At 38.5% G+C, this 25,865-nt stretch overlaps 1 protein-coding gene across 3 annotated transcripts; it reads left to right on the top strand.

The window, feature by feature from the left end:
• Positions 1-954: 954 nt before the first annotated feature.
• ZHX1 (zinc fingers and homeoboxes 1) lies at positions 955-24,410 on the top strand. 3 transcript variants are annotated; one of them, XR_011070636.1, is made up of 5 exons: positions 955-1,328; positions 8,856-8,972; positions 17,441-20,290; positions 20,677-20,773; positions 22,810-24,410. XR_011070636.1 is itself a non-coding variant. In XM_068525302.1 (4 exons), the coding sequence occupies exon 3, from the start codon at positions 17,666-17,668 to the stop codon at positions 20,285-20,287; it is 2,622 nt and encodes an 873-aa protein (XP_068381403.1). In that variant the 5' UTR covers positions 955-1,328; positions 8,856-8,968; positions 17,441-17,665; the 3' UTR covers positions 20,288-20,290; positions 22,810-24,410. The 3 variants fall into 3 exon arrangements, 2 of the variants coding, with proteins under 2 accessions (XP_068381403.1, XP_068381402.1); XM_068525302.1 differs by lacking the exon at positions 20,677-20,773 and having other exon boundaries at positions 8,856-8,968; XM_068525301.1 differs by lacking the exon at positions 20,677-20,773.
• Positions 24,411-25,865: the final 1,455 nt, after the last annotated feature.

Genomic DNA, 25,865 nt, shown 5'->3' with positions numbered 1-25,865 from the left:
TAAAAGGAAGCTGGTGTACATTGATTTCAACCATCAGGCTTTCACTTTAAGCAACTGCATGTTTTAGGTTTCATGTGGCTCAATGGAGCGCTGTTGTCAAAGCACAGAGGGTCCATGACTGGGATGGGGGCGGGGAATGAACATCAGGGCACCAGAGAGTTCTCACACGTCCTGGCTCGTGAATCCATGCAGAGTAGCCTGGAGGGTGAGACGTTTCTCTTTGCTTTGGTCTGTATTTTTCTCCATTTTAAAAATGATGGGGGTGGGGGCTGCAGAGGGAAGGAGAGAGGTGGGAAGGGGCCATTTTCCCCAAAGCCTGGGTCCTTCGCTGGCCTCTGCGGGGCTGGTTCACATTGACGCTATCTGGATTTGAAGACCACAGCTTGAAAAGAAAACCCTCCAGAAGAGTGACTCGTAAGGGGGAAAAGGAGGGTTTTCGGGGAGCAGAGGGCGGCTCCGTCTTGCACCGCGGTTCGAAGTGAGGTTGAACCGAACTTTTGCTGTCAGCGAGTGGAGCGGCTGCTTTTGGTGGAGTAGGAGGCGAGAGGAGGCGGGACAGCAGTTGACAGGAGGTGGGGCTTCGGGGTAGAATCGAGAAGGGTCTCAGGAAGGCGGGGCTTCTGTTGACAGTGGGGGCGGTCTCCCGCCTAAAGGGGCGGGGCTTGGATCGTACTACCGCCAAATGGGGCTTATGATGACAAGGGGCGTTTCTCACGATCTGGCGCTGACACTAGAAAGGCGGAGCGCCCAGAGGGCAGGGCCACAACTAACAGAGGGCCGGGTGCCTTCTGGATTGACCTGAGTGAAGACCAGGCTTCTGCCAGTAGCGGGCGGAGCTATCACCGGCAAGGGGCGGGGCCACTTCGAGACCTGGAGAAGGCGGGGCTTCTGTTGACAGAGGGCGGAGCTTCCGTAGACTGGGGCGGGGCTTCTGTTGACAGAGGGGCGGGACGGTTTCCTACCTCCCGCCGTGAGGCAGAGGCCCGCAGAGGACCGGGTCGAACCCCAGGGGAGCAGGAGGGTCCGGGAGTGGAGAGCCAGGCGCGGAGCGGGGTGGGGGCGCGCGGAGGGCGCCGCCTGGGTCGGCTCTTCCCCTCCCCCCGCTCCCGCCCCCGGTCGGCTGCTGGGGCGCGCGCCTCGCCTCGCACCCCCACCCCCGACTCCCTACGCTCCGCGGAGTTCGCAGAGCTTCCGAAGCCGTGAGCCGGACCGCCGAGCGGTTCCGGGTGTAGGGTTCACAGGTCAGAGTTGACTCCCTGAAGAGTGTAGCCGGTTTGAAATGCAAGATGGCGGCGGCGGGGCTCTGAGAGGCGCGGCGGCCCCTGCAGGTAGCTGCGCGAGCGGGCTCCGCGACCAGCGGCCCAGGGCGTCCGGGGCTACGGGTGGGAACCGGCGGCGCAGAGTCCGCGGCCGGCGCGGCGGGCCGGACGGGGGAGGGCGGCCCCGGGGCAGAGACCCCGGGGAGCTAAGCGCGCTCGGCGCAGCGGGTGGCCGGGCGGACGGGCGCGGGGCGTCCGAGGGGCAGGGAGCCGGCCTGCCTGGGCCGGGATCGCCGCCAGGGGACAGACCCTGAGCCTCCTTTGCGCTCTCGGGGTCTCTGCGGCCGCGGAAGGAGCTGGGGTGGGTTCTGTAAGGGGAAATTTCAGCCCCCCTGCCTACGAGAGGGCTGAGCAACTTGGGATTGTTGAAGGAAGTGAGGACTGGGTCTCCCTAGAAGGGGGGCAGGCGCCGCAGGGATGGAACACCCCAGCAATGTTGAGGGTCCTAGGGGAGGTCGGGAGCCCAGACCTGCGGGGGCGTGTGGCCTCGTGGGGACTTAGTCTCCCTGAGAGTCAGGAGAGATTCTCTTGCTGGAGCTGAGCGCACTGGTATTGGGGTTGGAGCCCGGAGAGATCCTTCGGGGAAGGGCTGTACCTCACTTCGGGGAAGGCTGGGCACCCATTTCGGGGCAAGACTCAGAGCTGAGTCCTTAAGAACTATATTAGCTTTTGAGGGAGCCCTGGGACTTAGGGAGAAGTTGATTAGAGAGAATGGAAATGTTATCCGTCCCTTTCAGGAGGGAGAGAGGGAGGCTGACCATGGACCGCTCCAAGCCTTAGGGCCTGAAGGGAACAACCTCCCGGTCTTTGCAGGGAATGAAGGGCTAGGAAGGAGCTGTGAGAGGAAGGGAGTCTAATGGCAGTAAAGAAGAGCCCTGGCGGATGCTCTTTCCCTGTGTATTTACACCAAAGTTCTAGGAAACGGGACTTGAAATTCTTTGTTTCAATACGTCCCTCCCCACCTCTCTGTGGGTAACAGTAAGGGAAAAGCAAAACCCCGGAGAAGAAGAAGGAAAAAAAAAAAAGATAAATTAAAAAAAAAATACAAGAAAGAAAGAAAAAAATAAAGAGAAGAAAAAGGTTCCTTTGGATATCCTTAGCTTATGTTAGTGCAGGATCAAGCTCTCTGGCGGGTTTCAGTGAGAGACTCGGGTAGGAGAATTAGGAAGCGGGAGAGGGGATGGATAGAGGAGGCATATGGGGAAGAGATTGGGCAGAGCGGGAATTCCACAGGGCTTTTCTGTCATCTCACCCCAGCTCTGAAGGAAAACATGAGAAGAGGCTAATCTTTGTGGGGAGAAAAAAATGTCAGGAAAACTAACTGATAGAGAATTTGTAATGTGTTTAGGTTGGGATTGCATGTAACTTGAAGGGAAGAAGCAGTTCTCTTGGAGAGTGAGAGGATAGCAAAAAAGGGAAAATCACAGGATTGGGAAATAGAGTAGTTCCCAGTTAGGGAGGAAGAATCAGCTTTATCCCACGAATAGTGAGTATTTGTTGGGTTGGAGTATATGTTTGTGCATAACCTACATGAGTGCACCTTAAGATTTGTCGGTATTGGTCATTGTTTCTCAGTCTTTGTCTGAAAGCTTTAACTTGTGTTGTATGGTGCTACGTGAATTATCCTTGCTTCTGAAAAATTATCCTGAAAAAGTCGTTTGTTTTTATGCCCGTGGTGAGGATGAACAGGATTTGGTGTTAACAGAGATACTGACCCTAGCATATCCCATAGATTTTTTAAAAAATTTCTTAAGTAGCAATTCTGACTCTTGATTTTAAGCAAAAGAAATGTGAGTGCTGCCAAAAACAATAATGCTGTAACAGGATATAAAAGAAAAAGGGCTCTCATGAATATTTTTTCCTCTTAGTTTTTCCCTTCTTACTCTAAGCATTTTAGGGCTAAGCAGACTAATTTTGTGCAAAATAAGTTGTCAAACCTTGGGTCCTTTCAATATAGAATTGATAGCATTTCATTTATCAAGGACTCTTTTTGTAGAAGAATCTCTTCAAATGCTTTATTTAGTGATCAGGATTAAAATGAGAAAAAAAAGAATTAAAGTAAGACTTGGGTAACTGATGACAGCTCTGATTCATACAGATTTCTTGAACCATTCTAGTATTTTTTGAAAGAGCTTTAACATCTTCAATAGAAGTGTTTTAAAAAACACATTTTAAGTATAAACTAGTTTAGAGCTACATGTTTGGAACATTGTTATTCATGTGTGCTGTTCTTTGGTTTCCCCAAAGTGCACGTAAGTCGAGTTTTATATTCAATTCTGACCAGATTAGGCTGGGTGAACCAGAAAGGCATTGCTGCCAGATGGTTTGAAAATATGCTAAGGCTGAAAACATAAATGTGCCCGTGCCGGTGAGCGCTCATTAGTACATGTCTCTCCCTTATAGTGAGCTGATTATTTCACTGGATTGGAGGACAGTTCATGAATGATGCAGCAATTATTTCACCTTTAATGATACTTGTGTTATAAGTTCTTTTTTTCAATAAATGTGAAAAAAAGTTTTACAATTATTTTATTAATGAACTTGATAGCATAGGTGAGGTGGCTCATTTTGGAGATTTTTTTTCCCTTTTGTTATTATATTTCACATTGAGACTGAAAGGTGATGTTATGATATACTATACATTTTCCTTCGTGTAATGTTAAATAGGCACAAAAATGTGATATTTGGGACTTACTTAAATGGAAGTACTCTTAAAATTACTAAAATGATTACAAGTGTAGCTGAGGAAATAACCTTTTTATGTGCATTGCAGCATTGTGGATTTGGGCTCAAAAGTCTCTACTTATTTGAATATTAACAGTATTGAAATTTCAGTGCCTAAGCTAGTTTTTAATCTAATATCATATTCAGTCAATTCAGGGAGGTGTCCAGAAATATCTATTGCACTGTTTGTGGTAATAGCCAGTATAGCACATTCACTTTTATGTCTAAATTTTTTCTAACTTAAAATCCTCTTAAGTCATCCTATGTAATTTCAAAAGTAATTTAAATTACATTTATTTGAAGGGAAAAAAACTATGGTACTAGCCTTTGAGTAATAGCCAGTGTTTCCCTTATATTATTGTATCCTGTTGCTCTGATACATTAACAGTTGTAGTCCGTGAGTAACCAGATTCGCATGACTGAGCTGCTGATTAAATTACTAATCAGGATATACATTTGCATTTACATTTTGGAGATCTGTATTTTATACAGTTAATTTTTTTTAATATAGATTTTATTTATTTATTTTTTGGCTGCGTTGGGTCTTCTATGGCTGTGCGCGGGCTTTCTCTAGTTGCCGAGGGCTTCTCATTGCGGTGGCTTCTCTTGTTGCGGAGCACAGGCTCCAGGCGCGCAGGCTTGAGTAGTTGTGGCTCGTGGGCTCTAGAGTGCAGGCTCAGTAGTTGTGGCCCACGGGCTTAGTTGCTCTGCGGCATGTGGGATCTTCCCGGACCAGGGCTCGAACCCATGTCCCCTGCATTGGCAGGCGGATTCTTAACCACTGTGCCACCAGTAAAGCCCTATACAGTTAATTTTTAAAGTAAATATTTATGTAAATTTTTATGTAGGTTGCCAGGTTTTGGTCTTAAAGGGTACTTAATCTTTTCAGTTTATATAATCTGTATCCCATAATGTATTTGAAAGGTATAACGATGGTCTTATGTACCTTTGGTTTAAACAAATATGATGATATACTTTGGAAAAGAAGTATATATGAGCAGTTTAAGAGTGACATTTATTCAAGGGAGTAAAAACTGAGTAAACCACTTTTTATACAGGATTTTTGTTTTCAGTTTTAAATTTATATTTTTAAAAAGTCATATTATCAAAGCTTATCTAAAAAATTAAACCATTAAAGTGATAGACATATCATATACATATTTATCATTTAAAATAAAATAACTTTGTCATTAAATTTTAGTGATTTAATATTTCCCTTAGGACTTCTGACTCCCTTTTTCCCCTTCCTAAAGGTCTTTTTCTTTTTTTGATTGTTGTGAGGAATGAAAGGACATAGGAATATTCTGATATTTCTAAGCACTTCACTCATATTTATGTTTTTCTTCTTTACTAAGTTTATTCCCTTTTACCTTCCGATATTGTGAAAAAGAAGTTTGTTAAAACTTGTCTGGGGATTTCTCTGGTGGCGCAGTGGTTAAGAATCCGCCTGCCAATTCAGGAAACATGGGTTCGAGCCCTGGTCTGGGAAGATCCCACATGCCGCGGAGCAACTAAGCCCACGTGCCACAACTACTGAAGCCTGCGCGCCTAGAGCCCGTGCTTCGCAACAAGAGAAGCCACCGCAGTGAGAAGCCCGCGCACCGCAACGAAGAGGAGGCCCCGCTCTCCACAACCGGAGAAAAGCCCACGCGCAGCAACTAAGACCCAACGCAGCCAAAATAAATAAATAAATAAATAAATAAATAATAATAAAAACTTGGCTGGGCTTGGACTCTACTTGGGAGTGGGGGTTGGGAAAAAAAGAACACTCTCACTGTATTACTATAAGATTTATATCAGAAGTTTGCGAGTTCTGTGAAACACCCCTTAAAACGTGTCACATATTAGTGATTCATCTTGAAGCTAAGGTCAGAGGAACTATGTGCATGTTGGGGTGGGGGGTATAAATTATGATTGATTAATGTCTACCTGCTAAAGCCAGCCTATTCTAGCATTGCTTAATATGCTCAGAGGTATGAAATGGAAAATAAAATGGATTGTTTTGCAGACTTTTAAAATATTTTATAATGTTTCAACATTTAGCAAATTGTGTGTGTGTGTGGTAAGAACTCCTAGGATTTAGTCTTTTGACAACTTTCGTATATAACGTAGAACAGTGTTAATTATATTTATCATGCTGTACGGTACATCCTTAGTACTTATTTATCTTATAACTGCGAGTTTGTACCTTTTGACTACCTTCATCCAATCCCCCCTCCCCCAAGTCCTGTACCCTGCCTCAGTAACCACAAATCTGATCTCTTTTTCTATGAGTTTGTTTGTTTTTTGAAGTATAACTGACCCAGAACACTATGCTAGTTCTCAACATTTAGCAAAATTTAAACAAAGACTTTCTTTGTTGTATAACTTAGTTAATACCTTAAATAAGAGTCAGAAAAATCTAACTGCGGACTTACTATGGGCCAGGAAATAGTCCAAGCACTTTACATGTGTTATTTCTTTCAATACTTACAGCAACCCTGTTAAATAGGTACTATCATTGGCCCCATTTTACAGATGATGGGGCTATGGCACAGTCAGGCTAAGTGGCTTATCCGGGACCACACAGCTAGTAAGTGGCAGAGCTGGGACTTGAACCCATGCACTCTGGTTCCAAAGCGCAAATTCTTCATCTTTATTTCCAGTCCGTCCTCTACTGCCAAAATAACTGATCTGTTTTATTACATAATGTATGTGGTTGAGATGACTTATTTAATTTTCGAAGTTCACTCTGTTCCTAAATTTTAAAAAGATACTTTGAATTTGAGAGGTGTCCTAAAGTACTCCCAGTATCAGGAACTGAACTAACACCAGGCAAGTATGCTTTTCATCCAGAAATACTGAGGAACTCATTCGTTGCTCCTCTAGTTGCCTTGTGCCTTTGCATGTCTTGGCAGCTCTTCTCAGAGACTCTGGTTCAGTAAAACATCTTGCAATTACTGTGTGATTTAAGAATGGATTCAAATAGGTTACCAATTTCCTATAATATTAATAATTCATTTTGGAAAATAACCTCCCCGCTTTGGCAGCTGTTTCCTATCCTCTCTTCTAGTCCACATCTTGTAGATGGATGGCTGAGGAGTGTCAGAACAAGGAGGTACCAGGAAATGAAATTGTAGAATCCCAGGCTGCAGACAGAACAGGATGCTCCACTGGGTCTACCAAGAAAATGCTCTTTTGCTTTTCATGAAAATAGTGTAATTATTCAGCCTAAGCTTTAACTTACCCTACAAGTATTTTACTAAAGGACTGATATATTTACATGATTTCTTGATTTAAGTGGGCTCTTCATAAGCAATGCTAGAATAGGCTGGCTTTAGCAGGTAGACATTAATCAACATGCACCCCAACACCTACCCCAACATGCACATAGTTTCTCTGACCTAAACTTCAAGATGAATCACTAATATATGACACGTTTTAAGGGGTGTTTCTTAGAACTCACAAACTTCTGATATAAATAATCTTATCATAGTAATACAGTGAGAGTGCTCTTTTTTCACCAACCCCCCACTCCCAAGTATAGTCCAAGCCCAGCCAAGTTTTTTTTTTTTAACTTTTGGCTGCGTTGGGTCTTTGTGGCTGCGCGCGGGCTTTCTCTAGTTGTGGCGAGCCGGGGCTACTCTTTGTTGCGGTGCGCGGGCTTCTCATTGCGGTGGCTTCTCTTGTTGCGGAGCACGGGCTTTAGGCGCGCGGGCTTTGGTAGTTGCAGCACGTGGGCTCAGTAGTTGTGGCTCGCGGGCTCTAGAGCGCAGGCTCAATAGTTGTGGCACACGGGCTTAGCTACTTCACGGCATGTGGGATCCTGCCTGACCAGGGATCGCGCCCGTGTCCCCTGCATTGGCAGGCAGATTCTTAACCACTGCGCCACCAGGGAAGTTCCCAGCCAAGTTTTAACAAACTTCTTCATAAAGTTGTATGTAATAATAGCAGGAATCAAAGGATGAGGTACTGAGGGAAATCATCTTCTTTAATATTCATTCACTATGGTTTTCAGAGTTTCAGTGCTTAAAGAACAATAACAAAAATGCTTCAACCCTTCAAAAGCATTATTTACTTTTATTTAATAAGACAAACAATTATAGTTTTTACTTAATTTTCCTGACTGGTTTAACAACTGTGAATAATATACCACAACATTTTTAGACACAAATCTGAGTTTTCAGAGAATTTTCAGTTTGCTTGATTTTGTACCATCTAATGCTTCACAATGCACTGATTGAAAAACCATTTAGTAGTAGCTTTCTTACAAAAATGAAATAACCACCAGTCATTCTATTAGATATACCATATGTTTAGGGGTAGAATACCACTAGTTTATTTAAGTAGTATTGGCATGTCCCCAGCATTAATGATCCACTTCATTCCAATTAATACATAGTAAATTAGGGTACAAATATCACTAGGCTTATATGTAAACATACAAACACACACCGCCTCCCAACTCTTAGTTTAACTAAGTTGTCTATCGTAACTTTTGTGTACTAATTTTCTACAACCCCCAGTTTCTTCATCTCAGCTTTCATATTATAGACTGCATATATTCACCTTTTGAAAACTTTTATTGAAAATAGTACAATAGTGACTTGGTTGTTTTATAAAATATAAAGATATTTTGAAGTATAGTTTTCAGTTTTGAATTTCTTACTAAGATTGAGTTTGGCATTTCGATGATTCTTTTAAAAGTTCTGTGAGGATATGAAATTTTTTAAAAATTACATTTATTTTTAAAAAGCCAAGGCATAAGCTTAAAGTTTCCGAATAAGACTGAATCGTATGTAGAATAATAAAGCGATATTACTTTTCTTGTAGGAGATGGCAGATAGGTACTTTGGACCTGTTGGTAATGATGGCCTGAGCTAAACATCTCCTAATTTGAAGGGACACCCTTCTGTGTCAAAGAACAGAATGCGGAGGAAGCTATGGCAAGTATGTGTTTCATCGTTTTGGTATGGTAAAAACTCAGATACTGAATGTGCTCACTTAATATAGTGATACTATATTTGGCTAAAAGTTTTAAAAGCTTTTCTTAAAAAAGCAGCAGATATATTCTTAACTCTTTTTTAAGAAATGTACTTTCAAACTTGAAAAATATAGAAGTATTGTCTGCTTTAATTTAAAAGGAAACAGCATCACACTTCATAATAAATCTATGTGGTATATTTAGAATTGAGTTTTCAATCTATTCAGTACATTTGCTGACATCCACTGTGTATCAGGCACTGTACCAGGTGCTGTGGTAATAGTGGTGAACCAGACAAATGAAGGTCATGAGGGTAGAGACCTTTTCTGTGGGGAAATTGATCTAGAAATTTTACTATTCTTTTGCCTATATCCAGAAAAATTCTTCAAGACTTACAAGAACAACTCCTGAAAATATGTTTTCAGTATACAGTTCTCTAATAATAGTTAATTACAATTATAAAATTTAAGATATTAATAATTAAATACTTTGATTTAGGTTAAGCATACCACTATTTAAATATTTGAATATATTTGTACATAATTACTTTTATATTTTATCTACCTGATACGAGTTGGCTTTTATAAGAAGCATTAGATTACATACTATACTGTTGGAAATATTTATTTAGTCCAATTGTTATTGTATATGATTCCAGAAGGTACTAAGAAAGATTCCATAACCATTAATATGGTGGTTCACTTACATTTTTTGTGTTCTTACAAGTTGACATTACCAATACTAATTACTATTATCCTTCAAAGTATTTTTTTAATTAATTAATTTTATTTATTTATTTTTGGCTGCATTGGGTCTTCGTTGCCGTGCGCGGGCTTTCTCTAGTTGCAGCGAGCGGGGGCTACTCTTCGTTGCTCTGCGCGGGCTTCTCATTGCAGTGGCTTCTCTTGTTGCAGAGCACAGGCTCTAGGCGAGCGGGCTTCAGTAGTTGTAGCACGCAGGCTCAGTAGTTGTGGCTTGCGGGCTCTAGAGCGCAGGCTCAGTAGTTGTGGCGCATGGGCTTAGTTGCTCCGCGGCATGTGGGATCTTCCTGGACCAGGGCTCGAACCCGTGTCCTCTGCGTTGGCAGGCGGATTCTTAACCACTGCGCCACCAGGGAAGCCCCCTTCAAAGTATTTTTAAAAATTGAATGATTATATCCTGAGTGAAATAGGTAACAGTTACTTTATTTTATAAATGGGGAAGATAATGGAGAGATGAATGGCTTTTCAGCCTTTCAATGATAATCTCACTTAGAATCAAGAATAGCATTCTTGTGTAGATTGTCTGTGAAAGACTTAATACACTTCCTTGAGAAAAGTAGGGGAAAATTATTTTCAGCCGAAAATTACTTTTGGATCCTATTCACAAACTTGAATAATAAAGACAGGAGATTTCATTATAGGGCTAGTTTGTGTATCACTCTCATTATATGTTACATACCGACCTACATGCCAGCAGAAGGTGGAACACCAAGATGTTAGTGTCCTGGAGACCATTCAAAAAGACATTTCACTCCTCAAATCTGGAGTCAGAGCTTACCAGGAGAAATCTGTCCAGCTTAGATTCTTCTTTTAATCTTTAGCAGCATTAAAGCTGGCTTTCTTGGGTAGAAAAAAAACAGGTAGGATAGAGTTTCTAAACCTTTAAGCCTTAATTAGCATTAGCAAAGGGATCTTCTGAAATTAGATAATCTTTGGCCACAGTTTCTTAGATGCTACTACTTGGATCATATTCACTCCCGTCTGTATTCACCTTGATCTTGAGTTTTTATTATCTTGAGACCATTTTGGCAATTTTCTTGAGATTTATCTCTTAGGTAATAATTCTAGGTTTCAGTAATTTTTACAAACGTTTGTTGTGGGTACAAATTTGGGTTGACAAATCGCTCATTTTTGTTTTTGAGAACTTGACTCTTGTTTCTAAATATTTTTATATTTTAGCTTTGAAAAATGCCTCAAGTGTGTAAAGACCAAAAAAAAATTTTATAATTAAAAAAAGTATCCTCTTGGACACCTTTTTTTAAAAGAACATGGTAGATAGCATTTGTTTTAATTTGAGTCCATTATTCTTTGTTCCTACTATTATTTCAGGCATTCTGTGATTTTGGTGGATTTGTGACTTTTAGTTTGAATACAAACATGTAAAAATAAGTATTTTCAGCTGGCTAAACAGAACTCTGACTCAGAGAGGGAGAAGTGAAACTAAATAGAATACAGAGTCCTAAGAGTTCTCAGTTTATGTATAAATACACATTTCAAAGGATTCTTAGTTTGTATATTTTAGTTGTCCTAAGAACAGTTTTACTTAGTTGGTACTAGGTCAAAACTACCACAGTACTTAAAAATTATAGTTATCTTCTAAATGTTCTTATTTGACCCAGAATTGGCCTAAAAACAAAGTTTGTTTTTATTCGCATAAAATCTTACCAAAATAACATGCCTTTGTGGCTAACTAGGCCAATAAACTGTTAATCATTTAATTTAAAGTACAAGACAGCCAGAAAAATAGAGGCTTGGAAATTCAGTGTAGCTATGGCCCTACTTATAAAATTTTTTTTTTTAGCACTAAGCATAGAATTTGAAACAATCCACTAACTTTTTATAGTGTATTATATTGAGAACCTGTTTTTAAATCTCTTTAAAAATATAGAATATCATTAAAATATAGTTTTCTCTTATAGAGAAATAATGATTCTAAGTTCAGATTTGCACTTGCTATCTTTATAAGAACTGTGCCTTTTCTTCCGCATTCTACTGCAGGACTAATTCTTTGAATGAATTTATCATCCTTGTTTCATTTTTATATAGTCTACAAATTTAGATATACACTATTCACACATAAAACTGATTTGTTATGGTAGAATTATAGATATTGGTAAATATTTGTTGAATATCCATTGCTATATTTTAATAAATAGAGTGTTTTATATTTGAGCATGTTTTCATATTCTAGTGACTAAGGTAATTTTATTAGTAAGGATTTTACCAGTGAAAGTACTGTAAAGCGAGCACAGTTGTTCTTTATAGCTCCTCTATAAATGAGTGCTTAATGAAGTAGAATGTATGTTATAATACACAATACACATATATTTTAAAGCTTTTTTTTTCCCCAGCAAATATTATTGGGGACTTCATAGGCACTGTGTTTGGCCCTGGGAATAGTGGAGAGCTAAACAGACATTCTCTCTGACCATGTAAGAAGAACTACTTTTAGAACTGCTCCAGATTTTTATTCTGTGATGAAATAAATTTTGCTTTCACTAAATGCTTTTCTGCAGAGAAAATTTCATGTAATTATTTTCATGAGTTAAGAATCATGAATTGATTAAGGAGCATCCTACCCTCAGGAGAAGAACCAGTGCGCAGATAGAACCATGGAAGTTGGCTTGGCCTAGATCTACACCCTGGAGATTATGTGTGGTCTTGCGGGCTCTTAGAACCAGTCTGACTTCTCTACTGTGGGGCAGCAGCCCCCAAAGATGTCTGGAATACCCCTGAATGCTGTACATACTCAGATTCTTCTTCTTCCTGAAGAAACCTTTATGTAGCACATGTTTTTGCTTTAAAAATAGAAAGTAAACTTTGTTTCCAGCTTGAGACAAATGACCATAGAAATATTTTAGTCTATTTGCAGTTTTAAGGCCTTGAAACTATTGTTTGTTGTATTTACAGTAAAGCAATGTCATAACAATATTAAAGAAAACTTGTAAATACCACACATAAAAAGATTTCACCCATAATCTCATGTGAAAATTTCATTTTTTATGTTCTCATCTAGTCTTTGTCCACATGCATACATATTTTCCCATAGTTATTTTATAATCAGTATACAAGTTTTGTTCTGATTTTTAAAAATTTAACAGTAAATGGATACTTTAACATATTCCTTAATTACTTTTTTGAATATCATTTTTAATGGCAGTGTAATGGATTTGATCATTTTTTTTTAAAACGTATTTCTCTACTGAAAGATTAACTGAAAATAGCGTTCAAACAAAATTATATTTACAGTGCTGGATGCATTTAGAGCATAAGTTTTTCTTTTATTGGCAGACTTCACTTTAATTATGTTTTAATTGCAAAGCCACCTAGCTCCTCAACTGAACTCTAACCCTCTTTTATAGGTAAATAGTGCAAGCTTCTGCAAATTGATTTTAAGCTTTTTTGAGTTGACTTTCAGAGGGAGGATGAGATGCCTGTCAGCTAATAGCAATTTCTATATGGCAGTTTTCCTGTCTCAGCCCCACTGCACTGTAATGACGAAAGGAGATGAATTGAAACCACACCATGGAAATTCTTATTCTGTATTTTTAACCCCTTTTGCTTTTTCGTTCAACTTGTGTGCCTTGTCAGCTGATTATGTTGCTTGAGAGATAGAAAGAAAGAGAATAATAGTAAATAAATGGTATTTATCCATTCCCAAAAGAATTTTTCAGGGACTGGGGGGAAAAGCATTAATTAGGCACCTAATGTATATCAGAGTGTGTGAAGCATTTTTATTTGATCAGCCTCTGAGGTAGGATACCAGTATTCTTATTTTCTCCAGGGCAGCCTTCTCTGCTTCTTTTCTAGAAGCCTCCTGTAGTGTGCTTATATAGTTCCCGATACTTCCTCTCTCACTGCATTGATCATAGTTAGTCTAAGGAATTGTTTACTGCCTGTTTTCCTTGCTCAACTGCTAGAACCTGGCAGACCAGAGATGATTTGTCCTGGTCACTGCTGTAATCCAAGTGCCCAACACAGTGCCTGGCACGTGGTTGACCTTCAACAAATAGTTGTTCAGTGGATTTGTTGAACTGAAGAATTTTGGTTTTATAGGTGAGAAAACTGAGGTTGATATGAGGTTGATATTGGGTAACTTTTCCAGTCACCTAACTACTAAGTGACAGAGGAGACTCTAAAACCTGTGGTTTTACCCTATATCACAAAGCCTCTGTGAACTTACCCCCTGGGCCTGGGTTTCTTCTTCCATAAAAAATGGGACGATTGTACTGAGGTCCCTGCTTCCCCCACAAATCATGACTTTATAATAAGGACCACGAGGATGCCCTTGTTTGTGCTTTGATTTATTTTTAGGTTATATACATAATAACAGAACTGAGCCATTGGACCAAATTTTGAGGCTCTTTTGGGAACTCTTAGTCTCCCTTTGGAAATATGTTAAATAATATAGTGACTCTGGTTTGTTAGCAAAATGTGAGCAAACAGTTTTAGAAGTGAAGAGGAAAGAGTATTTCTCAGGTCTATGTAGTTGAGTATAGAAGTAATCCAGGTTGAGGCAACCTAGGATACTCAAAATAATCAGATTTTTAGTCTTTTGCATTACTGAAGATTTTTTTTAAGCCTTTCTTTTAAGTAGCTTATTTAAATTTAATTATAATTTTAAAATTATACATTTAATTTAAAATATTTAATTTAAATAAATTTAATTTATAATTTTAAATTTTCGAATTCCTTTCAAAGACCAGTACTTTCAAAGGAAAAAGCACAATTGTGTGTATATATCGTTAGATAATAATATATGAATATTTTGTAATTTTCATGACTTTAGCAAAAAATATTTAAGCTTTAAAAATTTTATATCTGTTTCAGTTCTTACAAACTGACCATCCTGAGCTAGTGAACTATAAGGAAAAGAAATAAAAGTAATAATTTCGTAGCATATTCCTATTTTTATACTAGATAGGATAAAAAGTAAGAAGTTTAACCCAAGAGCTAGAGAACCAGAATAATAAAGGGATTTTAGCTCCTCAAGTTTCTCTTCTGTATCTTTTTATTAGTATGGGTTACTCTGTTCTACTCCTGGGCGCTCCAGGCCTGCCTTTTAGAGTGAAACAACCTGAAAGGACACATTAAATTCACTTTAGCTTTCACATTTCACTTAGCACTGGCAAGCTGAGGATTTTTGATGAAAGTATTTACATTTTTAAGGCAAAGGCTTCAGACACATCTCAGAACCCATCAGAGGTGGGAGTAGGGATTGTGGGGTCCGTGGGATGGGGTCAGGAAGTAGTTTAGCTTCTATACTTCTCCGACCAGTGCCAGTGGCTATATTCTTTAATCAGTTTTGCACTTGGGATTCTCATAGAATTTTGTTTGAAGAAAGGGCTCTCCTGCTTACAACAAAAAGTTTGAAAACCACCACTTTCAGGAAATGTAGTTTCAAGAAAAACCCCTCTATCTTTGACTTCTGGCTGTTAATATACCCTAACTAAATATAATCTAAGATTCTATGAGAATAGCAGTCACAAAATAGCTTACTCCCCTGCCTTTCAGCAATTCTCCTTCACTGTCAAAAATGTGGGTGCTGCTCATTTGTTACTCTTCTGCTTGAAGTCTTATTTGAGGAATTCCCTGTTTCTAATGAGGAAAAAATGATCAAAACAGTGGTGTTCCCTATTGAATTGAGTAGGAGAGATGGTATTATCTTAGTTTATAACATTTAGTTAAGAAATCGTTTTAAATTTCAGTGATTTCTTTATTTTCCCTTAGAAATCAAAGATTTTTTTATAGAAAAAAAAAAAAACACTGACACTTTTGAGAGTGGGGTTTGGACTGTTGATACCATTATTATTACTAAGCTGATGCTCTTTATTTTGTAATATGGGAAATCAGGACATTTAGTCCGACTTTTGGTCCAACTTTCCATCTGTTGCTTGGATCCATCAAATGGATATGTAGTATATATTTGAATAATCCCAGTGAGGATGATCTTACCACCTTCAAAGGCAGGACATTCTCTCTTTGCACAGCTCTGTTTCCTAAAAATGTTTCTCCCTTTACTGAGTCATGGAGACCTAGTTTTGCTATAATCTTTGAAATAAACTTTTTCTCCTCATTCAGCTAGGACAAGGATTATGCTAGTAAATGAAAATAATTCCAATTTGTGGTACAAAATAAGTGATACCACTTATTGTATTCATTTTCATTTGGTTTAGAATTTAGAAGCACACCAAATTTGATTTAGCATCAAAATTGTATTTTAACTATTTTGGGTACAAAAGTATTAAAATGTATTTGTATGAGCATAATTCACTTTTTCTTGATGATTCAAGGTCATTCTTGTGAATTTCAGCTACAGTTTTCCATGGTGATGCCCTTAGGGCATTTTGAATTTTACAGGACTCTTTTTCTATTCATTCTAGTTCAGGTTGGAAGTAGTTTTGTGTGTGTGTTGGGGGGAGGATCTTAGTTCCCCAACCAGGGATTGAACACCGGGCCACAACAGTGAAAGCACTGAATCCTAACCACTAGACCACCAGGGAACTCCCTAGTTCAGGTTAATAAGCATTTAGTGAGTCTCTACTTCCAGGCTTCTGTATGCAAAAGGAAATATAGAAATGTATGAGAAGTCAGCCAAGATAGCTCAGCTGGGAGAGCTTAGATTGAAGACATAAAGGAAATTGCCTCCATCCAGAGTTTCAGGAGCTTTGCTATGTCTCAAAAAAGCTATTACTTTAAAAAAGAAGGAAAAAATGAATAAGGAAACTGGAGGTTTCGGGACAGAAGTGTAACATTCCTCTGGTACAATATGGTAAGTGCTAGACTAGAAAATAAACCGGGGAGGAGGTTGGGCCGAGCTAAGGGGAGAAGGTGATCTCTCAGGCAAATCTATAGAGAGGTCATCACACCCAGTGCACAAACAAGTGTCCTGGCACAAGGAATGGCCTGCACTGAGAGTCCCTAGAATAGCAATCGTTTTTGCTCTGTGCCTAAAGCATAAGGAAATAGGAGTCAGGAGGGAGATGGTAGGAAATTGAGGTTGCAGCCAGGATGTGAAGGGAACTACATGTGGCTTAAGGAGTTTGAATTTCATTCTTTCAGCACTGGGGACCCATCATAAGCTTTAAGTCAGGAGACTGATACGATTAGATATGTTTTACCAATTTTGATAGCATTGTGGAGAATGATTAAGATAATGTTTCTGAAACTTTGATCATTTATATTCTGCCTTTGTTGCTTTTGCCATACTTGGGCATGCTTTTGGGATAAGACAGACCAGGAGGAAGAAGCGGGCATAACTGATGGATTGAATTTCTTATATACTTAGTGGTCATAGTCTTGAGTATCTGTGGCTGCTTTTATAGTTTTAAAGTTCCTCCCCTGTTAACAGATTATCATTTCACATTGATATTAGTATGCCTGCCGAAGCAGACTCTTTTTCCCCCTTCCCTTCCAATATATAGCTGGCTAGCTGAAAAATCCAAATAAACAAGCCCGTGGGCTGACCCATGAGGTACAGTACATGACCTTGAGTGAGTTGGCTTGGAGACATCTATTTTGATCCTTAGAGGACTTTTTTCCTGGTCTGGTCTTATTCTACATCTTTATAACTGAGCTCTCCAACAACTTCATGTAAGTGAAATATAACTGTAATTTGTTTAATAGATCATAATCACTCATTTAAAAACATTTTTTAATTTATCTTAATGTAGGTGATTGGAGTTGTGCTTCAAAAATTTCAGCAGTTCAGCAGTATTTTATTTGCCAACCATAAGCTCTTTACTTGATAGCACCATGAAAAAGCTGCTAATGAGACTTGTTGAGCACAAAGACAGACTTGAAGAACCAAAAGCCATTGTTTTCAAATGAAGAATACTGAACAGTTTTAAGCCCCAATGCTTTTTAATCACCACTGAGATTTCCCCCGTAACATCAGAATGGCAAGCAGGCGAAAATCCACAACACCCTGCATGGTCCTAGCCAGTGAACAGGATCCAGACCTCGAGTTGATATCAGATTTGGATGAAGGTCCTCCTGTACTTACACCTGTAGAAAACACCAGAGCAGAGAGTATCTCAAGTGATGAAGAAGTTCATGAATCCGTGGACTCTGACAATCAGCAAAATAAAAAAGTTGAAGGTGGCTATGAATGTAAATATTGTACTTTTCAAACTCCAGATCTAAATATGTTTACTTTTCATGTGGATTCAGAACATCCCAATGTAGTGCTAAATTCATCCTATGTTTGTGTCGAATGCAATTTTCTTACCAAAAGGTATGATGCACTTTCCGAGCATAATCTGAAATATCACCCAGGAGAAGAAAATTTCAAGTTGACTATGGTGAAACGAAATAACCAGACAATCTTTGAACAAACAATAAATGATCTGACTTTTGATGGTAGTTTTGTTAAAGAGGAGAATTCGGAGCAAGCTGAATCTACAGAAGTTTCTTCTTCAGGAATATCTATCAGTAAAACTCCTATCATGAAAATGATGAAAAATAAAGTGGAGAACAAACGGATTACAGTTCATCATAATTCAGTTGAGGACGTTCCGGAAGAGAAAGAGAATGAAATCAAACCAGACCGTGAAGGAACTGTGGAAAATCCAAGTTCTTCAGCTTCTGAATCGAATACAAGTACTTCCATTGTAAACAGAATACATCCAAATACTGCCAGCACAGTTGTGACCCCAGCAGCAGTTCTTCCTGGGTTAGCACAGGTTATCACTGCTGTATCAGCTCAGCAGAATTCCAATTTGATTCCCAAAGTCCTCATCCCTGTTAATAGCATTCCTACCTACAATGCTGCATTGGATAACAACCCCCTTTTGCTTAACACCTACAACAAATTCCCTTATCCAACAATGTCAGAAATTACTGTTCTTTCTGCCCAAGCAAAATATACAGAGGAACAGATCAAGATATGGTTTTCAGCCCAACGTCTAAAACATGGTGTTAGCTGGACTCCCGAGGAAGTAGAGGAGGCGAGAAGAAAACAATTCAACGGAACAGTCCACACTGTACCTCAGACCATAACTGTCATCCCCACCCACATTTCCACAGGGAGTAATGGTTTACCATCCATCTTACAGACATGCCAAATAGTTGGCCAGCCAGGTCTGGTCCTTACCCAAGTGGCTGGCACGAATACCTTGCCAGTAGCAGCACCTATAGCCTTGACAGTGGCAGGGGTTCCAAATCAAACAAACGCACAGAAAAGTCAGCTCCCAGCCGCTCAGCCTACTGCAGAGACCAAGCCAGCAGCAGCAGGAGCCCCATCCTCTCAGCTTGTAAAAAATGAAACCGCAGTGGCGAACCCTGATGCGTTCGGCGTTCGGGCAAAAAAGACTAAAGAGCAACTGGCAGAATTAAAAGTTAGCTACCTAAAGAATCAGTTTCCCCATGATTCCGAAATTATCAGACTTATGAAAATCACAGGGCTGACAAAAGGAGAGATTAAAAAATGGTTTAGTGACACAAGGTACAACCAGAGAAATTCAAAGAGTAATCAGTGCTTACATCTCAACAATGATTCCTCCGCCACTATTATCATAGACTCCAGTGATGAAACCACGGAATCCCCAACTGTTGTTACTTCACAGCAGAAACAATCCTGGAATCCTTTCCCAGACTTTACTCCCCAAAAGTTTAAAGAGAAGACGGCAGAGCAGCTTCGTGCCCTACAGGCAAGTTTTCTCAACAGCTCTGTACTTACAGAAGAAGAATTAAATAGGTTAAGAGCGCAAACCAAACTTACCAGAAGGGAAATTGATGCTTGGTTTACAGAGAAGAAGAAATCAAAAGCTTTAAAGGAAGAGAAAGGAGAAATAGAGGAAAGCAATGCAGGTAGTTCCAAAGAAGAAACTGGAGAAACTTCTCCTGGAGATGAGTCTAGTGCACCTAAGTCAGGGAGTACGGGCAAAATATGTAAAAAGACACCCGAGCAGTTGCACATGCTTAAAAGCGCATTTGTCCGAACACAGTGGCCGTCGCCAGAAGAGTATGACAAATTGGCTGAAGAAAGCGGGCTTGCTAGAACAGACATAGTTAGTTGGTTTGGGGACACCCGTTACGCTTGGAAAAATGGAAACTTGAAATGGTACTACTACTATCAAAGCGCCAATTCAAGCAGTATGAATGGTCTGTCTTCTCTTAGAAAAAGGGGGAGAGGGAGACCCAAAGGAAGGGGAAGAGGAAGACCTCGCGGGCGGCCCAGAGGAAGCAAGAGAATGAACAACTGGGACAGGGGGCCGTCCCTCATCAAATTTAAAACTGGAACTGCAATACTTAAGGATTATTACCTGAAGCACAAATTTCTTAATGAGCAAGACCTCGATGAACTTGTTAACAAATCACATATGGGCTACGAGCAGGTCAGAGAATGGTTTGCTGAAAGACAGAGAAGATCAGAGTTAGGTATAGAATTATTTGAGGAAAATGAGGAGGAAGATGAAGTTATTGATGATCAGGAAGAGGATGAAGAAGAAACAGATGACAGTGACACTTGGGAACCCCCACGACATGTGAAGCGGAAGCTTTCTAAATCAGATGACTGAAATGTAAGTTGTTAAGCTGCGTGTGCACTCACCAACCACATACATTTAGCACAGTCACCTTGTATTTGTCATCGTCACTTTTGACGGATTTTTTCTAAAATAGTTTCTCTTATGCCTCATAAGAGGACTAGGTGCCATGAGTATAGCCAAGAGATACGATTATCATGTGTAGTCTGATTCTTGTGATGGTTATGTTTATTTTGTAGAGTTTAATGTTGCCTTAATTATTTTTTATGTGAAATGTTCTTTACTTTGTTTTAAGGGAAAGTTACCCATTCTCTAAGAAGGAAGACTGGTGGGCGGGTTGGGGATTCACACATACTAAAGATAACTAAAATGTATTTCTTGCAACCCTCCTTCACTAAAGCTTCATTTTTTGCCTGTTTAAGGAAAGAATTCAAAAACGAAAACTAAAAAGAAGGGGAAAAGTATACCGAAGGAAAGACTTACCACAGGGGTGAAGATTGCTCAGTTTTAGGAAACTAGGTGAAAATGGCTATCTCTCTTTCTTTATTCATTGTATTGCCCCCCAAACTATTAGATTTTTAACTAGAGTTTAAAATGCTTTAAGTATTAAAATTATTCAATTTTTTTTCTATTAAAAGCCAAAGGTCTGTTTTAAGCGATATATAAATTCATGTTTGCTTAGGTGGCATCTGTCTTTGAAAACTGTGATATAAATTATTTCTGTTTTAGGGATCAGTGGTAAATAACAAATTTTATATTAAATTAACTCAATTGCCTAAAATGTCTTTTCCTTATTTGATATAAAACAAACCTGCTACCAGCAGAAACACATTATTAAGTTAAAAATATCTCTCTGTAGGCATAAAAGTGCAAGTATATATGCTTTAAATTTGAAAGGTTTGGCATGTTCCTTAACTCTTAATTCTTTTATAGGTTGGATTAATTAAAATTTCACTGTAGTTGCAAATCCAGATACCTGATTTGGAGTTAGAACTTGAATTCTTAATACTTTTGGAATTCAGTAGCATAGTTTGCTTCTTTTCTACTCTCTGTTTTGGAGTGTTCTAGGATAAGACTGTACTTTTTTTAAAAACAGTGCAGTTGTCATGAAGTGTTTGTATCTGTCCATCAGTAGTCCAAAAGCACCTTGTTGTCAGAAATCACTGCAGTGTTCTCAAACAGCAGGGGAGGAAAAGAGGCTTAGACCCTCATCATGTGAGCATATTTATTATACTTACTTCCATAGCTTTTTGCATCCCTACCCCATCTGCTACTTTTACACTCTCTTATTCTGCACAGAATTTCTTTAATTCCCCCATGCCTTCCTCCCTGGTTTTATTTAGTTTTAACAGTTGTTTATAGAGAGCTTAATATGTACCAGGCACTATTCTTATTGCTTGGCAGTAAGCAAGATATTCTTTTTTTCCAGATATTCTTTTCATTAACAGGTTTTTTATTTTCAGGCAGAAAAACAGATGAGACTAAAAATGCACCTATTTTAGAATGAATCTTACTCCAGGTTATAGAGCATAATGTATCCTTGTGAGTCACAAGAAGTTAAACAGCCTTGTACGGCTTTATCCTGAAACGCAGCCCTCCATTTCCTTATGTCAGAAATCTTCAGGACAGGCTTTTTTCTGACCCAGATGCAGAAAATATTTTTTACAGGCTTTTTTTTTGTTGTTGCTAAACACAAGAATGTGCACTCGGCCAAGATTGAATCAACAAATTTGTTGCAGTGAATTGTTGTCATTGTTGTAGTAGTAATCTCTGCAGTGGTTTTGGAGGAAGTTGTAATCTCATTCTAAAAATAATGTGAACTTTGTTGTACAGCTTAGTTTGACCTTACTTTAAGTTTGTGTGGATAATTCGTAAGTTATATATCAATATGCTAATGGACACTATGGTCAGAAAATTCACACAAAGCCATGCATGATTTTTAAAAAATTGTATCGTATATGTTATACATGTACTTTTGTGGTACCTATATTGGCATGCTCTAATTTTAAAATGTGCAAAAGTCTAAAATTATAAAACCCATTAATTAGCAAGTTATCATTGGTTTAACAAAATAATTTTTCATCTTATAAAAGGATTCACTGTAAATTTCCTCTAAACTGTTACTTCTTCATTTAGATACGGTTTAATTTACCAAAAAAAAGTAACCAAAACCTTTTCAAAATAGTTACTGCAAAAAAGTCATAAACACATATGTCTTTTGCACAAGCTAGCCCCGTATATAAATAGAAAAAAATTCAAGTCTTTAGATTTCATAGTCTATTATGAATACAATGAAATATATACTTCCTACTAATATTTTTTTATAAATTATTACATGTAGGTAAAAAATGTCTATAAGCAAATCTGGTATATGCAGAACATATACACTGGAGTTGCAAAATCTGCATTACACAAGATACATGTGGCAAGTGATCTCAGGATTAATAAGCGAATACAGAGGATGTATTTTAATCGTTTTTGTTTCTAAAAGTGGTAAATGTTAAAATATGGTTATCTTTAAAATTTTAGTTTTTTATTATGTTTTTCTTTTATAGCTGCCTAAAACGTTGGAGGAGAATCAATTCTTCAACTCCAGATGTCTGGTTTACTGTGAATGGGCCCAATCTTTGATGACACTGAAAACGTTTGGGGGCATACACAATCTCAAAAAATAGGATCCAATACCCAAAAACAGTGGGACTCAATGTTGTGTCAAAGTTAAACTGCTGCAGACGGCAGAAGTCCTGCAGCGCACACAGGACACTAATTAAAACAACTTGTAAGAAGTCACATTTCAATGCAGTGCATTTTTATTCTGATATGATGGAGACATTCTGATTCTTAGACTTTCTGAGGGGGTTTAATGACCACTAGAGCTTGTCCTCATATTCTGTTCAGCTTAATACTGTATGTCTCGTAAGATGGGCCTTATTGCCTGTATTCTTTGATATATGATTAAGATTATAGCTTTGAGTGACCAAACATTTTACAGAGTAAAACTTGTTTGAAGCAGGAAAAAGAAAAATCTGATTTATTTCTGTGTCTCATTTCTCAGGCCCTGCACTAAGATTAAGGAGTTGTGCCTGGGTTTATGTAATTTCAATGTAAGTGAAAAACAGGCTGTGGACATATGTTGGAGCAAGAAGGTTTTGTGGTATCATTGGCGCTTAATGATTGGATCTTTCATTGAACACATTCATGGATACCACTATTACTACTTGTAATACTCTGTTACTTTTTTTCATTAGAAACTGAATTAGCTTTTTCTTAAACCCAACATAATCAGTACTGAAGAAGGGAAAGAAACTGGCATAAGAATTTGGATAGGGTGAAACTCTGAAATAAATATTGTACCAAAAATGTGAAAAAGAACCATGTAGTAAATATTAACTTAGTGTTTTCTTACAATCGTATAGAAATCAGAAATTTTGTACAGGTGTCAGATCAGAATTTTCAAGAATTATCTTTTGGTGAAATTCTTTGTGTAACAACTTCAATGAATAAAGAAAAAAATTCTGAACTGATCAGAATGAGTTAAAACTTAGCTTTTCACTTATGAACATGGCAGTGTTCACTGTTAACTCTTGCCATTTCAGGAGACTGAAAGTTCCTCCTAACTCAAACTTTGTAAAGACCGGTGCTGTTCATTCGTGTTGAGAAGGACCCTTTCCTTTGTGACTATAGGACCATTTTTCAAAATGTGCTTTCTTCATAGAAGAAATGTTCAGTTTCATTAGCTTTGGATTTTAAAATGTTTTTCTGAATGACCAGATGTAGTGGGCTTGGCCAGTTTATTTTATCTAATTTAATGAATAATAAATATTAAGCTCTTGTTTTTACCTAAATGTTTGTCATCTAATGAAAATGTTATGAAAAAGCCTTGACTATGCATGCTGCTTTCATTTTTATAAACTTTTCATTTTTTAACTATAGCTTTATTAGTAATTCCAAAATGCTGCATTTAGCTTATTTCTTCATTCAAACAGCTGGCTTTGTGGGTGGCTTTTTCATACTACTGTTAACTTTTTTTAAGAGAAGCAATGTAAAGACAGTAACGATTTAATGCACTAAACTGTTCTTTCTTTTACACGTTTAAAAACTTCTTAAAGCACTCTGTATTATAATGATTAAATTGCTCCCTTTTTTAAATCATTGCTAATGTGGTCTGAGTTTTGTTTGACAATAATTTTAATGTTTTCAAAATTTGAAATGTCAAGTATTGGAAATGAAACCTTTGAATATATTTATATTATGTTTCCCTTGCAATATGTTAACTTTGTATAGCTGTAAATAACTATTAGTAATTTTCCCCCAGTCTCTTAAGACTTGACACTTAAATCTGCTCTGATGTTTGCTAGCTTTTAAATATATTTATTTGACAGAGCAAAGAACCCTCTTCTCCTGGTTAACTGTGTCCTTGAATACAAAATAAAAGTTAGCAGTGATTAGTAGTTTTCAGTGATTTTTTTTCATTTTATTAACTGAATTTTCAAAAAATTATGGTAAAATATAACAAAATTTGCCATTATATCCATTTTTAAGTGTACAGTTCAGTGGCATTAATTATATATACAGTGTTGGGCAACAGTATCCACTATTTCCAAAACTTTTCATCATCCCAAACAGAACTCTGTAACTGTTAAGCAATAACTCTCTATTGCCCCCTCCCTACAACCCCTGGTAACCTTTCATCTACTTTCTGTTTCTATGAATTTGCCTATTCTTGATATTTCAAATAAGTGGAATCATACAATCCTTGTCCTTTTATGTCTGAATTATTTCATTTAGCATAGTGTTTTCAAAGTTCATTCATATGGTAGCATATATCAGAATTTCATTCTTTTTTTATAAATTTATTTATTTTATTTATTTTTATTTTGGGGGGGCTGTGTTGGGTCTTCGTTGCTGTGCGTGGGCTTTCTCTAGTTGCAGCGAGTGGGGGCTACTCTTCATTGCGGTGCGTGGGCTTCTCATTGTGGTGGGTTCTCTTGTTGCAGAGTATGGGCTCTAGGTGTTCGGGCTTCAGTAGTTGCGGCACGTGGGCTCAGTAGTCGTGGCTCGCGGGCTCTAGAGCACAGGCTCAGTAGTTGTGGCGCTCGGGCTTAGTTGCTCCACGGCATGGGGGATCTTCCTGGACCAGGGCTCGAACCCGTATCCCCTGCATTGGCAGGCGGATTCTTAACCACTGAGCCACCAGGGTTAAGCCCTCATTCTTTTTTATGGCTGAATAATATTCCAGTGTGTATGCCCACGTGTGTGTGTATTCATCTGTTTATGGATGGACACTTGGGTTGTTGTCACCTTTTGGCTAGAAAAATGCTACAATGAACATCAGCATACAACTCATAATGTGAGTCCCTATTTTCAGTTCTTTTGGGTATGTATCTAGGAGTGGAATTGCTGAATCTTAGGGCAATTCTGTGTTTAACTTTTTGAGAAACCATCAAACTGTTTTCCACAGTTGTGTGTAGCCATTTTACATTCCACCAGCAATATACAAGGGTTCTAATTTCTCAGCATCCTCACCAACACCTTTTATTTTCAGTTTTTAAAATTATTGTTATCACCATCCTAGTAGGTGTGAAGTGATATCTCACTGTGGCTTTGATTT

The sequence above is a fragment of the Eschrichtius robustus genome, chromosome 17 (genome assembly GCF_028021215.1).
Source record: "Eschrichtius robustus isolate mEscRob2 chromosome 17, mEscRob2.pri, whole genome shotgun sequence".
NCBI classification, from domain to species: Eukaryota; Metazoa; Chordata; class Mammalia; order Artiodactyla; family Eschrichtiidae; genus Eschrichtius; species Eschrichtius robustus.
Note: the sequence above shows the minus strand (reverse complement) of the source record. Positions and strands in the feature narration are given on the sequence as shown.

Bases quoted from the DNA above. Each gene is read 5' to 3' on its own strand.
- ZHX1 (XM_068525302.1), top strand. From the start codon at position 17,666: ATGGCAAGCAGGCGAAAATCCACAACACCCTGCATGGTCCTAGCCAGT.